The sequence below is a fragment of the Sciurus vulgaris genome (assembly GCF_902686455.1).
Source record: "Sciurus vulgaris genome assembly, chromosome: X".
NCBI classification, from domain to species: Eukaryota; Metazoa; Chordata; class Mammalia; order Rodentia; family Sciuridae; genus Sciurus; species Sciurus vulgaris.
The window spans coordinates 79710958-79727383 of NC_136471.1; the positions used below are offsets into that span (position 1 = coordinate 79710958).

At 51.3% G+C, this 16426-nt stretch overlaps 1 protein-coding gene across 9 annotated transcripts in view; it reads right to left on the reverse strand.

Annotated features, from left to right (window-relative positions):
* Positions 1 to 11027, reverse strand: part of DLG3 (discs large MAGUK scaffold protein 3) — a 52080-nt gene extending 41053 nt beyond the window's left edge. For 2 of the 9 annotated variants that reach the window (XM_079124650.1, XM_079124649.1), the window contains exons 1-10: positions 10370 to 11027; positions 7326 to 7379; positions 7009 to 7059; positions 6483 to 6607; positions 6101 to 6270; positions 5655 to 5791; positions 5194 to 5338; positions 4452 to 4611; positions 2664 to 2820; positions 2192 to 2294 (exon numbers count right to left, since the gene is read on the reverse strand). In XM_079124650.1, coding sequence (XP_078980776.1) covers positions 2192 to 2294; positions 2664 to 2820; positions 4452 to 4611; positions 5194 to 5338; positions 5655 to 5791; positions 6101 to 6270; positions 6483 to 6607; positions 7009 to 7059; positions 7326 to 7379; positions 10370 to 10726 — 1459 coding nt within the window. In that variant the 5' untranslated portion in view covers positions 10727 to 11027. Of the gene's footprint in view, positions 1 to 1267; positions 1491 to 2191; positions 2295 to 2663; positions 2821 to 3733; positions 4199 to 4451; positions 4612 to 5193; positions 5339 to 5654; positions 5792 to 6100; positions 6271 to 6482; positions 6608 to 7008; positions 7060 to 7325; positions 7380 to 10369 lie in introns of those variants that run through there. The other 7 variants (XM_079124652.1, XM_079124651.1, XM_079124647.1 and 4 more) reach the window with 6 other exon arrangements.
* Between the last annotated feature and the right edge of the window lie 5399 nt (positions 11028 to 16426).

Consider the following 16426-nt stretch of genomic DNA (forward strand, 5'->3'; position numbering starts at 1 on the left):
TACAGCTTTTTATACAAACCAGTTGCATTCCCCCAACAAAAGTCATAGAAACATGTAGTCACCAATTTCCAACATACCACCACCAGAAAAATTCACAGTATTGTTTCCATGTGCCCAACATCAGAGAGCAAAACCGAAAGAAACATGAATTTCTCCTACACACACACACACACACACACACAAATATGTAAGAGAAACCATTTCCTTTGCAGAAACTAAGTTGTCTAAGTTGCAGGCATATAATGGATAAATATCAGTTACTAATAAAAATCCAACGGTTAGCGCTCTACTGAGAAGCAAACAGCACACACATAAATGATGAAAACAATAACCCTAAGGTGCGTTCCTTGTCAGTAAGCTGAATGCCAAACATGGAGAGAAATGACTCAAAGTGTCCATTTGCATCCCTCTTTCCTATTACCTCAGACCAACAAGCTCTCCTGGTAGTTACCTCCCCACACTTCCATGTCCCCATCCAAGAAGTCAGTCGTGCAGAAGGTGGCAGGCCCTCTCTTTTTTCCCTTTGGGCCTGGGGGCACTGAACCAGTGTGGGGACGGGGTGGAAAGGACAAAGGTGGACACTTTGGAGTCCTCTCAGCTTTGTCCCGGGCTCCCACTGTCTCTCCCTTTCTCCTCACAGAACTAGAGCACCTGCCAGGGTCAGGTCCCTTCCTTCACGTTACCAACCAGACCACAGGGCCTAGGTGTCCAAGGAGCCCAGGCGCTGTACCTCTAAGGGACAAAGGCCAGGCTTACACAAAGAGGAGGGGAGGCGAAAGTCGTCGGGCACGGAATGAAACCTTTACGAACAAAAGGGAGGGGGCACAAGAATACCAAGCCAATCGCGGGTGTTCCCCGAGGTTAGGTGGAGAAAGGCGAATGGGGGAAGGGGCAGATTTAGAAAATTCCTCAGGGAAAAGGGATCAGGGCGCTGCTGGGGGTGCAGCAGCCAGCAGGAAGGAGGATGCAGACAGGACTGAGGTTCTGGGGCGCGAGGGAGGCAACAGTTCATGAGTGGCAGAGGTGATGGTAAAGAGGTGAAGGCCAGACAGGGCCCAGTGGACAGAGCAACCCCGCGCGGTACTGCCTGGGGCCAGAGAGGGACCCTCAGGAGGTGCTCAGAAGGGGGCTGGGGACCCGCGGCGAAGGTATTGGGGGAAGAAAGCAGAGTTGGGGGCGAAGTGTCGCAAGAGAGACTGAGAACAGAACGGCGGAGAGGCTAGGAGGGGACTGTGAGGGGGCCTGACCCCCGTCCGCCCCACCTCACCTGGCGCCGGGTCGGAGTCCAAGTCTAGTGCTGAGAAAAAGCCAGCTCCGGCCAGTCCCTCCGTCCCGCGCGGGAGACCACGGACACAAAGCGGGGCGCGCGGGAGGAGGGGAGAAGAGAAGGAGGGAGAAGGAGGGGGAGGGGAAGGAGGAGGAGGAGACGCCTGAGGCGCGCGAGGGGGAGAAGGAGCAGCGCCCGCCGCCCTCCGCCTGGGTCAGGGGGCGGGGCGTGCGGCTGGAGGCCGAGCTCGCCCGGCCAATGGTCATCCCGCCGGCCTGAAGGATAGGGCGCGCCTACCCGCAGCTCACCTCGGCACCTGGCCTCTTCTGACCTCAGCCAATCAAACGCTTTCATTTGTATAACTGGCCCCGCCCATTCACCCCAGCCAGGAGACTACTTGCTGAGAATACAAAGAAGGTACCCTTTAAGGGAGGTGGTCGACTCCCGTTGCCCTACCCCAAGGGCACAATATTCCCTTCCAGCACAATTATGGGTCTCACAGCCTTCTTGAAGAGGGGAGGGGGATGGGGGTCAAAGAGGTTTGGCTCAAGACCTCGTAAGAGGTGGGAACTCTTTTCCCTGTGGGCCTTGTAATCCAGAGCTGCTCTTCTGTTCCAGGGCACACAGTTCCCTGTCTTCGCCTCTGAGTTCTCTGCCTCCCCTCCCATTATTCCAGTTGCCCTAATCTGCGCTTCATCCCGTACGCTGCTGCCCACTACTGGCCTTCTGCGGCACTGCATCCCTCATTAGCAGGCTTCGAGCACAGCCTTCAAGCCAACCCCAACCAACCTTGTCCAGAAGAAAAGGAGAGATGAAGAAGCTACTGCACTGGGATAGCAGGGACCTGGTCAAGTGACTGTGTACTATGATGGCAAAAAGCCAGTAATTAGCATAAGTGCAAACTCCCCATCTCTTCCCGCCTACCTTCCGGTCTGTACTGGGCCACAATGGTGACTGACTGGCCAGCCCGTTTCAGAGCAGCTGCAGCCTGCTCATGAGTTGCATTCCTCAGGTTCACTCCATTCACCTGACCAAAGAGAGGAGTCATGAGCCACCCCAAAAGCAAGAAAGGGAGTCCTCTGTCCTAGCAGTTAGGAGAAGGAAATGTATTTCTCAAAATTCCATCCTTGCCCCCTAAATGAGACCTAAAGGATACAACATCTCTAGTGTAATAATTATCTTTGTAAAGATCCAAGAGATATTAATTTTCTCCTCAAGGATAAGTCTGGTCTTGGTCCCCTGTCCCTCACTAAGTATATCTATAAAGACAATGTAAGTTTTCTCCAGTTCTTAGTTCTTGCCTCATCTCAAGAAGCATTTTTGAAGGAATCAAGGTCTCCCCTCCTCCCTTTCAGACTGGCACAGCTCCCATCCTCCCACCTCGCCTTTGTCTCACCGATAAGATCCGGTCTCCCCTGCGCAGCTCCCCACTCAGGTCGGCTGGGCCTCCTGCCAGGATGAAGGAGACAAAAATGCCTTCTCCATCCTCTCCTCCTACGATGTTGAAACCCAGGCCTGTAGAGCCTTTGTGCAGGATGATCTTCCGGGGCTCTCTGGTGGGAAAGGAGTGGAGATACAAGGGAGGTCAGGACAAAAGGAGATAGGAACTGTTGTCCCTGTCAGGGCCAGCCTGGAAAAAGGACCATACTTGCTGTAGCGAGTAAGGACTTAGGTCTGTATGTATGATACCCTGTTCCTCCCTTCATCTCCTGAAACCTGCTTGACTGCTCTTTGCTGTCAGATGCCCAGTTTCAGTTCCTCTTCTTTCTTTGTTCCTGAGGACTTGGCATCAACTTCCCAATGGACAGCCCACTACCCTCCCAGGTCAACAAACCCATATCCCAAACTCTAGAGCCCAAATCCCAGAGCCCACTCACTGGTCCTCTTCCTCCCCAGAATCTCCTATCCTATGGACCCCGGTCAAATGCTCTGGGCCACAAGAAGTGAAACCTGTCAGGGGCAGTGGACTCACAAGATGTGCCTACTTACTTTACATTGCCCCTCTGCCATCTCAAATTTCCACCTACCAACAATGACTCTGCCTACCTTCCCCAACAACATATTTAATAAACCACTAGGTACCCCTATTAGGTGATGTGGGAGACAGAGATGATGAAAGCCCAGGTCCTCAAATGGTACTTAGGGGCTAAACAGAAGAAAAGGGGCAAGCACATGAAAAATGAGAGTAAAACTAATCATGTCCACGGAATCCCTCTCTAAATAGTCACAATGTGATCAGGTGAGAGCAAATCGCCACACACACACACACACACACACACACACACACACACACACAACCTGACTCCCAGCACATCTCCAGGCCCACCGTCTTCACTTATTACAAGCATCTTTCCTCGGAGAAGCCCCAAGTCCCAAGTGAGGGTCCTTCTTTCTCGTTCCCAGTCTTAGGTGTGAGGCTCCCTCCCTGAGTCCCCGATGCCCTGGCTCCCAGCCTTCCACTCCTACCTGGCATCCCCTCCAGGTCGCAGGGAGCGGAGCGGCCAGGCCCACCTCTTCGAAGCCCTCCTCCAGGCCGAAGCCGAGGCCGAGCCCAAGCCCAGCGCCAAGCCGGAGCCTGAGAACTTGCGGGCCCTTTCCATGGCTCCTCTGGCTCTCCCCCGTCCGCCTACCCTTCCGGCTCCACCGCAGCCTGCCCAGCAGCCTACCAGGCCCCACCCCGCAAACCTGTCCCCCGGAATCCTGGCCGGCCCGACCAGTTCCACGGCCGGGCTCAGCCGCCGCCGCCGCCACCGCCACGGTGGGGCGGGGCCGTTCCCCGTGAGGCCACTGGGTCTGCTGGCCTCTCAGAATCCCGCCAACCCCACCGGCTGAACTGCTTTCTTCAATAATTTGGAGTGGCTGGAGCACAGGGAGGTGCAAACTATCTCAGGGTAGGAAAACCCGCGGCCTCCCCCTCCTCAGTCCCTAAACGCTCCACCCTACCCTTTATCTGCACTTTCGGATCGGGGCCACTCGGTCGGCGCTCCCCCTGATGGTAGAACTGGTCTTTGCAGCCACCTTGAGGGCTGAGAGAGCACACCCCCTCCCAAGACCTCACGGCGGGGGGCAAGGAAGGCCGGATCCTCTTCTTTGCCATTCTACAGGAGGCCTGTCGCAGGCCAGAAATGATTCCTCTCCTTCCCACTCCCTGGGCTAGATAAACGGAGCGGAGCGAGGGTCTTACCTGGTGAAGTCCTCCTCCGCCAACATGTGCCTGGGTATAGGAGAGTAGCGAGTAGGGGGGACCTGAGGAGGAGCCGGGTAGCTGACCTTGCTCTCCACTGCCCCGAGATAACCCAGGCTGGAATTATGGCTTATGTGGTTGTCAGCCAAGGCAGTAAAAGCTGGGGTCAAGAAAGGGAAAGAAAAGTTCAGAGTCATTCCAGGCAGGTGCCTACCCCAACCCCTTCCAAGGGCTTTCCCCCACACCCTTTCTCAGGTCTCTATGAAGAGATGCTGATTCCTCAGGCACCCCCCCCCTTGTCCATCCATCCCCCAGGTTTCCTCCTCCGCAGTCCCTTTCTAAACCCTGGGCTCACTCCTGTGACTCTTAGAAAGAGCTAAAGTCAAGGCAGTCTACAAAGAAAGGCTTGACTAGAGGTGTGACTAATAATAATCCCTCACATCTCTGTAGCCTAATACAGTTTTCCAAGGGCTTTCTCCTCATGATCTCATTCGATCCTTGCACCTGTCCTATGAGGAAGGCAGCGCATATATCATTAGGCTTTTGCAAAAGAGGAAAGTAAAGACAGGTGAAAGGGACTGGTCCAAGGGCACCCAGTTCCAAGGGACAGAGCCGGGATCTGGGCTCAGTTCTGAGCACTATCTTCTGCATTTCCTCTCTTCATAAGAGACACAAACAACTTTCCCTCCCCAAACCAGGGAGTAGGACCTGAGGCCAGTGACAGGAGCCAGTGGGTACGTACTGCTGGCGTAGTCAGGGGGAGCGTACATGTCGTTGAGGTGGAGACTGCCTGGCTTAGCCACTTTCAGATAGACCATATCAGATGTGTTCTTTAGCGAGGCCACAGCTTCCTCATGCCTCACATCTTGTAGATTGGTGTTGTTCACCTAGAAAAGGAGAAGCCTCAGCCTGGGATTTGGGAGAAAGGAAGGGCCTTGGAGGGGTGTCCTTGCAATGAAATTCAATGGTGTGCTAACAGAGGTCCAAGTACAGTGCTGTGAGGACACAAGACAGGCAGGAGGAAGGGGAAAGGGCAGGTGAGGGAGCCCCTGCCACAGAGAGAACTAGGGCCTTGGTATGAGAAGATATTCTTGAAGTTCCCCAAGATGCCTCATCCCCAGTGAGGTTTAGATGGAATGACAGGGTGCTAGAGCTCCTCCTCCCCACCCTACCATTTGGGCATCCCCGTGAAGCCTGTCTCACCGCCAGCAGCCGGTCTCCAATCTGTAGGCGTCCATCCTTCTGAGCAGCTCCCCCCTCAATGATCTTGGTGATATAGATGCTGTTGTCTCCTGGGATGTGCTGGTTGCCAATACCCCCAGCAATGCTGAAGCCCAGGCCTGGGAGACAGTCAGCAGGGAGTGGGAAAGGGTCACAAGAGCGGGTTAAAGTGTTTGGTCGATCCCAAAGACAATTCCCCTCCTCCAGCCAACCCACTGAACCCTCAGAAACACCCCTAGGAATCCCAAACACTAGGTTGCCATCCCGAGGTCAGTAAGCGTGAGACCTGAAGTCAAGAAAGAAAGCTATGAGCTGGAACTGGAGGAGTCACACAGGGAGTAAGGCTATTCCCTTCCATTCCCTATGGGGCCAGCCACGACCTGGGGCCAGGGGCTCTGGTTAGAGCACAGGAACCCAGAGGGCCGCACCTTTGGGCCCTTTGAGCAAGTTGACCTCCATGATGGTCTCGGGTGGGGGCTGCCGCCTTCGCACCACCAACCGCACCACAGGACCTGCCTCCTTCAACGCCTCCACGGCCCGGCTGTGCACCACCTCCGACACGTCCACCTCATTCACCCGAAGAACACAGTCATTCACCCTGCGGGGGAAGTCCAAGAGGCATTGATACTGTGCCACAGCCCCCCCACCCCCTCTCCACAGCCTTTCCCTCCTGCCTCCTCCTGTTCCTCCTCTTCCATTCTTTCCCTCCCCCCCAGATCTAATGGAAGGGTAATCCTGCCAGACTGACCCTCCTCCCTTCCTCTCCATCCCATCCCTGCCACCCACAATTCTACTTCCAGGTCCTCTCACCCTAGCCTCCCATCCATAGCAGCTGCTCCACCAGGAATGATCTTGGTTATAAAGATGCCAGGGTCATCGGGGACATGGGGGTTGTCAATGCCACCTGCAATACTGAAGCCCAGGCCAGAGTTGCCCTGCAGAAGGGGTTAGAAGGACACATTCTATTCACTGTGAGGGCACAAAGGAAGGTTCTAGGCACCCCACTTCCCTCTAGACCCAGAGCAAGTTTTCCAGGCCTCCTGGTAGGCTGGGGCACATTTGTCAGAAACCCAGCAGGCTCCCAGTCTGTGCTGACCATTCTGGCAGGGAGGCCTCAGTCAACCCATCCCCACCCCAATTCCCCAGGCCTCAGTGAGCAAGGTCAATTAATATTTGTTAGCGAGTTCATTGATTGATGCAGTGTAGTGGCTCTGAAGGCTGCTATTTCCCCGTCCTCTCAGTGCAGGTTTCCCCATGAGTGTTGAAACTGCTGTTCAGGGCCTCCCTTCTTCAGCCCTCTCCTCCCCTTTTATCCCCTCCCCACAGGCAGACTCACCCGCTCGAGTACTATCTCCTCATATTTGAACATGCCATCACTGCCATTCACCTAGGGGAAGACGCAGGCAGTTTGCTCAGTGCCTCTTGCCCTCCCAGTCATCTGCCCCTTGGTCAACCTGCCTCCTCCCCTCCCCCACTCCCACAGAGTAGAAGGCCCATGTACATCCCAGGTCACCTCTAGGTCACAGATGGGGACAGGCTGACCCCAAGGGGGCCACTCCCCTCCCCTTACATCCAAACATATCAGGCCAAACACAGCTGCTCACTTAGCCCAGATCAATTGTCTGGGACTGAGCCGGCCAGTGGTGCACTCACCGAGAGGCTGGGCTCCAGGGCCTCGGGGTTCACTAGGAGGGGTGCAGGGCTGGCCTAAGGGGGATGGCAGAGATGGAGATGGTGGGCAAATCACACCACACCCTGCCTCCATAGGGGGCACCCAGAGGCCTGGCCCAAGAACCCTTCCCCTTCTGAACATAGCTCTCCCTGACTTGTGGAGCATAGATTCCTACCATGTCAGAAAGCAGACACCATCTTATCTAATCCCCCTCATGTGACAGATGGTGACATTGGCCAAGAGAGGATGTGGAATATGCCTAAGGGCACAATGGGAGTTAGTGGCAGAGCAGGGCCTAGAACCTGGATATCCAGGTGATCTTAGGATTAAAGCAAGCTGTTAAGGCCATCATCCCCTTCCTCCAGGAGAACTCATGGGAAAAAGGAAAGTTGTCCCCTTCAGAGTACCTTATAAACCCTTACTCTACACCATCTTCAGTGGCTCCAAGACCCCAATTCCCCAAATGGACAAAAGTCAAAGTCCTAATCCATTTTCTATCAAGGGACTATTGATGGTTTGCATTCCCCAACAGAAAGGCCCAGGGTGGAGTCAGAGGCAAAGCCAGGGCAGGACAGGAGCAGGGTGGACGCCATTCTCCATGAGGGATAGCATGATGACCCACAGACTGATTACCACTAGAATTCATGGTCTTCAACACATAGTGGCTATGGGAGAGGCAATGGAAGGGGTCAGAAAAGCAGGGTTGATTTGACCAACCCACAGAGGTGGCTTCCCAGACAGGACATACTTGTGGCCATTTTTCAACTGGAAATCTGATTCTGAAGAGACAAGTAGTACCTGCTCCCTGGTTCCCACTCTCATCTGCAAGAATGGAGGAGCTCTCTTGCCTCTCTCCCTAGGCAACCTGGCACCTTACCCCATCTTTTGTTGGCTGTGTTGTCCCTTTCCTAACCCCTGATCTCTTCAGAAGAAGAGAGCTGGAAATCCAGAGTGGGGTCTACTTTGCACACCCTGTTGTGCTTCTCCTTCCTACCTCCACCCCATGCAGCTTTGGCTTCAAGAAGGAGACATAGGGGAGAGAGAGAAGGCTAGCTAGTCACACCTTCCCCGTTTTGGGATATGGCCCCCAGGACTTCATGCCTTGTAGCCCTGGAAGGAAATCAGAGGTCTCCAGCTACAGCTTCACCCTGGTTCCTGATCCCAGGAGGAACCAGGTATCTTCCAAGACCCAGAGCCAACAAAGCTGCCTGAAGTACCATGCAACAGACACACAAGCAAAAGGACACCCATGTGGTTCTTGTATGCATCAGGTATACCAGGTGTGCCCAGATGTGACAAGCCATGCCTCAAGTCCATTTCAAGTGGTAACCAGAGGTTCCCAGTTCCCATTGGTCTACCCTCCAGTCCCCACTCCACCTTCACTCAGGGACCTTGCTTCTAGGGCTAAGGAGTCACCCAGGATCAGCTCCAGCAAAGAGCTGGAGCCAACTGGTCCAGCCCTGCGATTGGCACCTGTCTCCTGCTGGGCAGGGCAAGTATGAAAAGGTGTTTGCAATGGGAGGGCCAAAGGACAGAGGGGCAAAGGAAAGAAGGAGAATCACTGGAGAGGGCAAGAGGCCATGGCAAGGAGCTGAGGCAAGGGATGCAGGAAACGTAAGTATGGACAGACAGAGGGCCAGAACTGAGCATTCCTCTCTCCAGGAAGTCCCCACCTTTGCTTCTGATGAGAGCACATCCTCCTATCCCCAGAGGAAGACAGAGGCAGCCAGAACAGACCAGTCACCAGCTTGGGGCAGTCAGCACCTGCCCTCGACAGCAAAGCCTCCTCCTCTTTTCTCCCCACCCTAGGGGCTGCAGAGCCGAAAGCCTGACGGGCCCTCCGCCATGCATGCCAGGGACCTGGCTCTGCCGGCCCAGCCTCCATTTTGCTGCTTCTCCCACAGATGCTCCTTCCATTTTCTAAGCTGGCAGTTTAGTCTGGGAGTGGAAGCCGGAGTTGTGCCCAGCACCCAGAGGCTCCCAAGCTGTGCCAAGTCAGGACTGGGGGGCTAAGCTCTCCCACATCTGGGGCTGCCCAAGGGGGACATGCCCCACTGGGGCTAGTCCCTGCACCAGGGCAGCTGTCCCTTGCTTGGCTCCAGGCACCATGCCTGCTCTGGAGCGAGGAAGCTTGCTTCACCCCCCACCCCCAGCACACACACTTCAGAGCTGCTTGGACAAAAGAGTCTGTCCTTCTCAGCAGCCTCTCAGCCTTGCTTGGGACGTGTCTCTCGCCTCCTTCCTCTCCCCTCCCTTGCCTGTCAAGCACCACTCACCAGGGATGAAAACACACACGCGCACACACACACACACACACACACACAGGTACACACTCTTGCAGCCACATGCTCACACACATATACATATAGCCACACACGCATAGGCAAACCCAGTTATCCCTGCAGCCTTATCTATAGAGGCACCTCCACGTTCAGAGAGACATCCCCACACGTCCATGTGCACATTCACACACAAAGGGACTGGGACTGAGGACTCATGGCATGGAGGGATGAAGCTCAGGAAGCCCGGCACATGGGCTTCTCTACATAAAATTCACAGGCACTTCATTGCCTTCCTCCACATACCCCAACATACATACACACACACATATGTGCCCCCCTACGCAGAGTACCATGCCCCCTCCTCCCCTCCTGTGGAGACACACACCACACACAACCCCCGCAGAACCTCCCGCCCCCTGCCAGACACAGAGACACTGCCAAACCCCCGCACTGAGACAAACCCAATTCCCCCACACAGGAAAATGTGCCCCTCCACCATACCTTCACCCCTTGACACACACAGCTCCTCCCAATCCCCTCCGAATGGAGACCCCTTGAACAGACACACACACAGGGAACCGCACATTCCTAGCCATCTCTCTTTGCCCAGCTGCAATGCTATGGCTCAGGGGTCCACAGGTTTGGAGCCCCAGCAATCCCTGCTGCACCCCAGGCCTCTAAGGCACCCACTTTCCAGCCCTCCTGGGTTGCCCCACCAGCACCCCCCCTCCGCTGGTCCATACCTGCTCATACCAGTCCCGGTTGGTACAGGTGCACTCAGGCCACCAACTGGGGCCACTGCCGTTGAGTTTCGGGGTGCTCTTGCCAGGAACTGGCTTAGGGGGCACTGGCCCCACGTCCCGGCCAGTGGGGATGAGCTTGGCCTTGGTCCGAGGGGTGGGGGTGGCCCCTGCCTGCGAGGGCAGGGTCTGCGAGCTGTAGCCCCCATAACCGGAGCTGGCCCCATTACCCCCACCTGGCCCATAGGGGTCGGGCACCTGCCAATCCCCGTAGCCCGGAGGTTCGAGGCGCCGCAGGGCGGCCAGGCGGGTCACCTCATAGCACTCGGGGCACTTACAGCAGTGCTGGTGCTTGTGCATGGCACTGCCCCCAGCGGCTCGGACCCCCCAGCCCACGCCAGTTTCCACGCCGCCGCCGCCGCCACCGCCGGGTTCCCGGGCACACTCACACTGCTCGGACCAGGAAGGGGGGGGTACCCGTGGGGGCGCACGGGCGGAGCGGGGCCTGGGGCCGGGCGGGCGTCCGGGGGCCTCTGCCCCCACGCTGCCCCGCACCCATGGCTCCCCCTCCAGCACTGGCGGCTCCGTGTCGCCCGTCGTGGCTCCTGGGCCGAGGCCCAGCGGCAAAGAAGAAGCGGGAGCCCAAGCAAAGACTGGGTGCAGCGAGGACCGCTTCAGCTCTGGTCCCCAGGATGGATCTGAGTGGAGTCAAGAGCATCTCTCCCTGGCTCCCTTCTCAGTTGATTCCAGCCAATCAGGGCGCAGAGTCAGGCAGCGGCAGCGGCAGGAATGCTAAACAGCAGCTCCTTAAAGGAACAGAGGCAGCGGCGTTCCCAGGCTCAGCCCCAGCTCCTCGGATCTCTGGGGGTACAGTCGACCCTAGTGTGGGGGCAGAGGACTGGGGCGAAAGGAGTGCTCTAGCGAGCCATCTCATACCTCTGTGTCTCCAATTTTAACCCTTTCCCCTCCCACTCCGCCCCACCCCACCTTTGAGAGGGAGTTTGAAAGGAGATGTTCAATGGGTCCCCAGGCTTGCTCTGATCTGGGACCACCAGAAGTAAAGACTTGAGGGAGCAGAACTGACCGAAAGGACGTTGGAGCAGAGTGAGAGAAGTGCTCTTTCCTACAGGGGACAAGCATATAAGGCAGCATATGAGGTCTGCTCTCCTGTCAATGCCTCCTCCTCAGGACTATTGTTTTCTCATCTTCTAGGCCCTGAAATTACTGTGACCTCACACTTGACCTTCTTATATCACCATTGAGGGACTTAATCCTATAACAGGCAGTAGTAGAAAACTCCAAGCCCTTGTCTTTGGTCCACACACTGCTGTCCCTCCATTCCATTCTCCCATGGTTATGATGGGGGAAGTAGCTTCTGCATTCTAAGAGGAAAGAGTCCAGGATAGGAGGAAAGGTAAGAAGAGACCTGAAGTGAGAGCAGTCATTCTATGGGTCCAGAGAACTTGACAATACCCATCCAAAAGATTTCTCCTTTGCCTCTCCTGGTTCATGCAGCCTGTTGGGGAGTGGGAAGAGGGTGAAAAACCAGGAAGACTGTCTTTCATTGTTCTGCTTTTGTCTTTAGCTCTCACTGATTGAGATGTTACAAAATCTTAAGTGCTTTATGTTGAAACCAAAATGCTACCAAGGTAGTAATATTACTACCTTGATTTTCCCAACAAGAAACTGAGGTCCCGAGATGTTAATATGGCTAGATAACAGAGCTGAAAGTTATAGAATCAGGATGCAAATCCTTGCCATCTGACTTCAGGGTCCATGCTCTGAACCATTCTAGTACAACAGATCTATTCTAAGTTCTCCTACAGACCCTAGGTCTCAGTTCAATTCAGCAAACATTCATAGAGTCACTTACTTTGGGCAACACCTTGATGTTGGTGCTAGGGCTACAGAGATTCATCCTTAATTCAACAAATATCCATGCCACTCTTCTAGGATTTGGGGATATAGTAACAAACAGAACAAAACAAAACAAACAAAACAAATTCCTGCCCTTGGGAAACTTACATTGCCATGAAGAGACACAGACAAAAATATGCACAATAAAAAAGTGAATGGGGGCTAGGCTTGTGGCTCAGTGGTGGAGCGCTTGCCTGGCATGTGTGAGGCACTGGGTTTGATCCTCAGCACCATAAATAAATAAATAAATAGAATAAAGGTCAAAAAAATTTTAAAAAGTGAATGGTATAGTAAATGTGGCAATAAGTGCTGTGGACAAAAGAAAAAGTAGAGTATGGTAAGATGGATTGGAAATGCTAATGGAGGACACCAGATTGGGATATTATTTTCTTCATGCTATTCATCCCCATATTTTTTAAAATATATTTTTGGTCATAGGTGGACACAATGCCTTTATTTTATTTTTATGTGGTGCCGAGGATCAAATCCAGGGCCTCACGCATGCTAGGTGAGCGCTGTACCACTAAGCCACAACCCCAGCCCCTCATCCCCACATTTTAAAATGAAAATTTACAAACAGAAAAATCGAAAGAATTTTACAGTAAACACCCAATTGCACTGCTTGAATTTCCAGGAAGAATTTACTATATATGCTTTATCATATGTGTATCCTCCACATATCTCCTCCAACTTTTTTTGGCACTACTGCCTATTGAACCCAGAGGTGCTTTACCACTGAGCCACATCCCTAGCCCTTTTTATTTTGAAACAGGATCCCACTAAGTTGCTCAGAGTCTTGCTAAATTGCCGAGGTTGGCCTCAAACTTGTGAACCTCCTGCCTGCCTCAGCCTCATGTGTCACAGGGATTATACATGTATGCCACCAAGCTTGCCTCCTCCAACTTTTTTGAAAAGGAAAATTTACCAACATACAAAAATGTTGAAAGAATAGTACAGTGAATACCACTGTATGTCTACCTCATCAAGTCAACAAGTGGTAATATATTGTTTCATTTGCTCATGTAGGGATCCTTCTACTCTTTTTTCTGACCCATTTGAATGTAAGTTTCACTACACTTCACTTCTAAGTACTGCAGCATGCACCTCTTGGTAATAAATCCATTCTCCCACATAGGCACAGTATTTATGACACTTAAGAAAACTAAGCATAATCTCATATCATCTAATATCTAATGTGCAGTTTTTATTCCAGGTTTGTCAAATTTGCCTTTTATATTTAAAAAAATCAGAATCTAATCAATATTTTGAAAACATCCATTAGCCATTATTTTAGAGTGGGTCTGTTGAAATAAATTCCCTTAGCTTTCCTTTGTCTGTAAATGTCTTGCTTTCTGCATCGTTTCTCACATTGCATTTGTGTCTTTTGTCACTTTTAACCTAGAATAGACCCAATATTTTAAAACAACTTTTATGCTGGGCATGGTGACATACATCTGCAATCCCAGTTATTGGGGAGGCTGAGGCAAGAGGATCAATAGTTCCAGGCCAGTCTCACCACCTTAGTGAGTCCTGTATCAAAATAAAAAATAAAAAGGGTTGTGGATATGGCTCAGTGGAAGAGTGCTCCTGGGTTCAATCCCAAGTACCACAAAAACAAAACATAGAAACAAAAATAAATAAAAACAACTTTTATTTTGAAATAATTACAGATGTATAGGAAGTTGCAGAGAGAGAACAAAAAGAGCCTACGTACCTTTCATCCAGTTTCCCCCAATTATTATATCTTACATAATTACAGTACAAAATCCAAACCAGTAAACTGACATTGATACAGTGTGTATATAGTTCTAGGCCACTTTGTCACAGGTGGAGAGTCTTATAACAACAACTTCAATCAAGATACAGAACTATTTTGTCACCTCAGAGACCTAGTGGTGTCATCATTTAGGCTAAGGAGAGTGTAGAAACCTTACTCTTTTCAAGTCCCTTTATTCTCCCCCATTTGTAACATGATTATGTTAAATACATTGAGATCCACATCAGACAATGTTATACTCGTTGCTTCAATTATCAAACACAGACAACTGAAGAGAAGGAAAGTCTATTGTAATTGCTCAAATTTTTGCTCATTCTATTCTTTCTTCCTTCCTGAGATTCCAAGATTTCCTCTTTTATCTTTTTATGTTTTCAAAACTTCCATTAGCCATTATTTTAGAGTGGGTCTGCTGGCACAAATTCTCTTGGCTTTTCTTTGTCTGTGAATGTCTTGATTTCTGCTTCATTTTGCCACCCGCTTCTCCCATAGTACTAAGGATTGAACCCAGGGCCACAATCTTGATAGCCACTGAGCCACATTCTCAGCCCTTTTTTATTGTTTATTTTGAGACAAGTTCTGGCTAAGTTGCCCAGCCTGGCCTTGAATGTGTGATGAGTTTTTTAGTTTGGTTATTATAGTTTTCTTGTTATAAAATTTCTAAGTGACTCTTCATTAAATCTCCTATTTCCTTGCCAAAACTTTCTATTTTTTGTTCATTTCAACCTTGTTTGTAATTCCTCATTGAAGCAGTTATTTTGAAATGTTGGTTACTTTTGATCTTTTCAAATAATTAAAACCTCTCTGTCATCTTGGTGTTGGCGTTTGTTCATCATTTCTCCTTGAAGTTGAGGGTCTCAGGGTTCTTGGAATGATGAATATTTTTTTAATTGCACCTTAAGGATCTGTTTTGAAGCTCTGGATTTTATTTAAAACTTGGTTTTGGGGCTGGGGAGATAGCTCAGCTGGTAGAGTGCTTGCCTTGCAAGCACAAGGCCCTGACTTCTTCGATCCCTAGTACCACAAAAAAAAAAAAAAAAAAAAAAAAACTTGGTTTTGGTAGGCTTTTTCAGATACCATGGCCATCAGAGAAAGAGGCTACTGCCTAGTCACTGCTAGGTAAGGATTCAAGTTCAAGAAGTTCAAGTCCCACCCCTTGGCCTCAGTTGATATGTGAGGCAGGGGTTCCTTCTTACTGATTGGCAGAGGGATATTCCAGCTCCCTACTAGGCCTCCACTGGTGTCTCCCTGGTTGGGAGAGGTTGAAATGCCCCTTTACTTCCCTAGGCAGTATCCGCTGACACCATGGGTAGGAGGTGGAAGAAAGATTGACAGGGGAGGAATCAGAGGGCAGAGACTTCATTAATCCTTCATTGTCGTGAAAGTTCTGACTCTTCACTAGGCTTCTGCTGACACTCTCACATCATCCAACAGGGAGGGAGGTCTTATTACCCTGTGGGGATGGAAGTCTGGTTCTCTACCTTGCTTTCTCTGATACCACCACAGAGAGAGAGGGAAAGCCTGGACAGAGTCAATTTTCTACTTGACTTTTCCTAGCCTGGGTAGAGCTGCAGGTTCTGTGGTGTTTGATTTTAGTAGTTATTGTCTAAGAGTTTTCTGTCTGGCTAAGCTGATCTTTTTTGGCCAGAGAAAGGAAGCTTTTATTAGGGAACATCTCCCTACTCATCTGTTCATGGTGGCTTTTCCAAGCTGCTGGCTTCTCCAGCACTCAGTCTGGGATATGCGAGACAACAGGAAAACCCAGGGAACATACCACCATGGGTTCTGGCCACTGAGGTTCCTAGTCAGTCTGCCCTTTTCTCCTTATAGTCTTATGTTTGTTTTATATGTAATGCCCAAAGTTTTAACTGTACTTAGTGCGAGGAATAGGGAGAAGTATGTATAGTTCAGTCAGGTCCAGAACTGGAAGTCCCCCATTTTTTTTTCTTTTTTCTTTTTTCAGTACTGGGGACCGAACCCAGGACCTCATGCATGCCAGGCAAGTGCTCTACCACGGAACAACATCCCCACACCCAGTCCCCAATCTTTTTTAAAAAATTAAGCATGTTCATTTTTTGAAGAGTACAAGTCAATTGTTTTGTAGAATATCCTACATTCTGGATTTGTCTGGGGTTTTTTTTCCCCTTCATGTTGTCATTTATCTTGTTCCTTTATACCCTGTATTTACTGTAACCTAGAAATTAGAAAGAAGGAATTTTAAATATGTTATTGAGGATAAGCCTCACCAAGAAGTTCGCGATTGAGCAGAGACTTGTGGCAAGTCAGGAAGTGTACCATGCAGCTCTAAGAGTAAACCTAGCAAGGGAACAGCCAGTGCAAAGGTCCTATGTAAGGGTGTACCTGGCTTA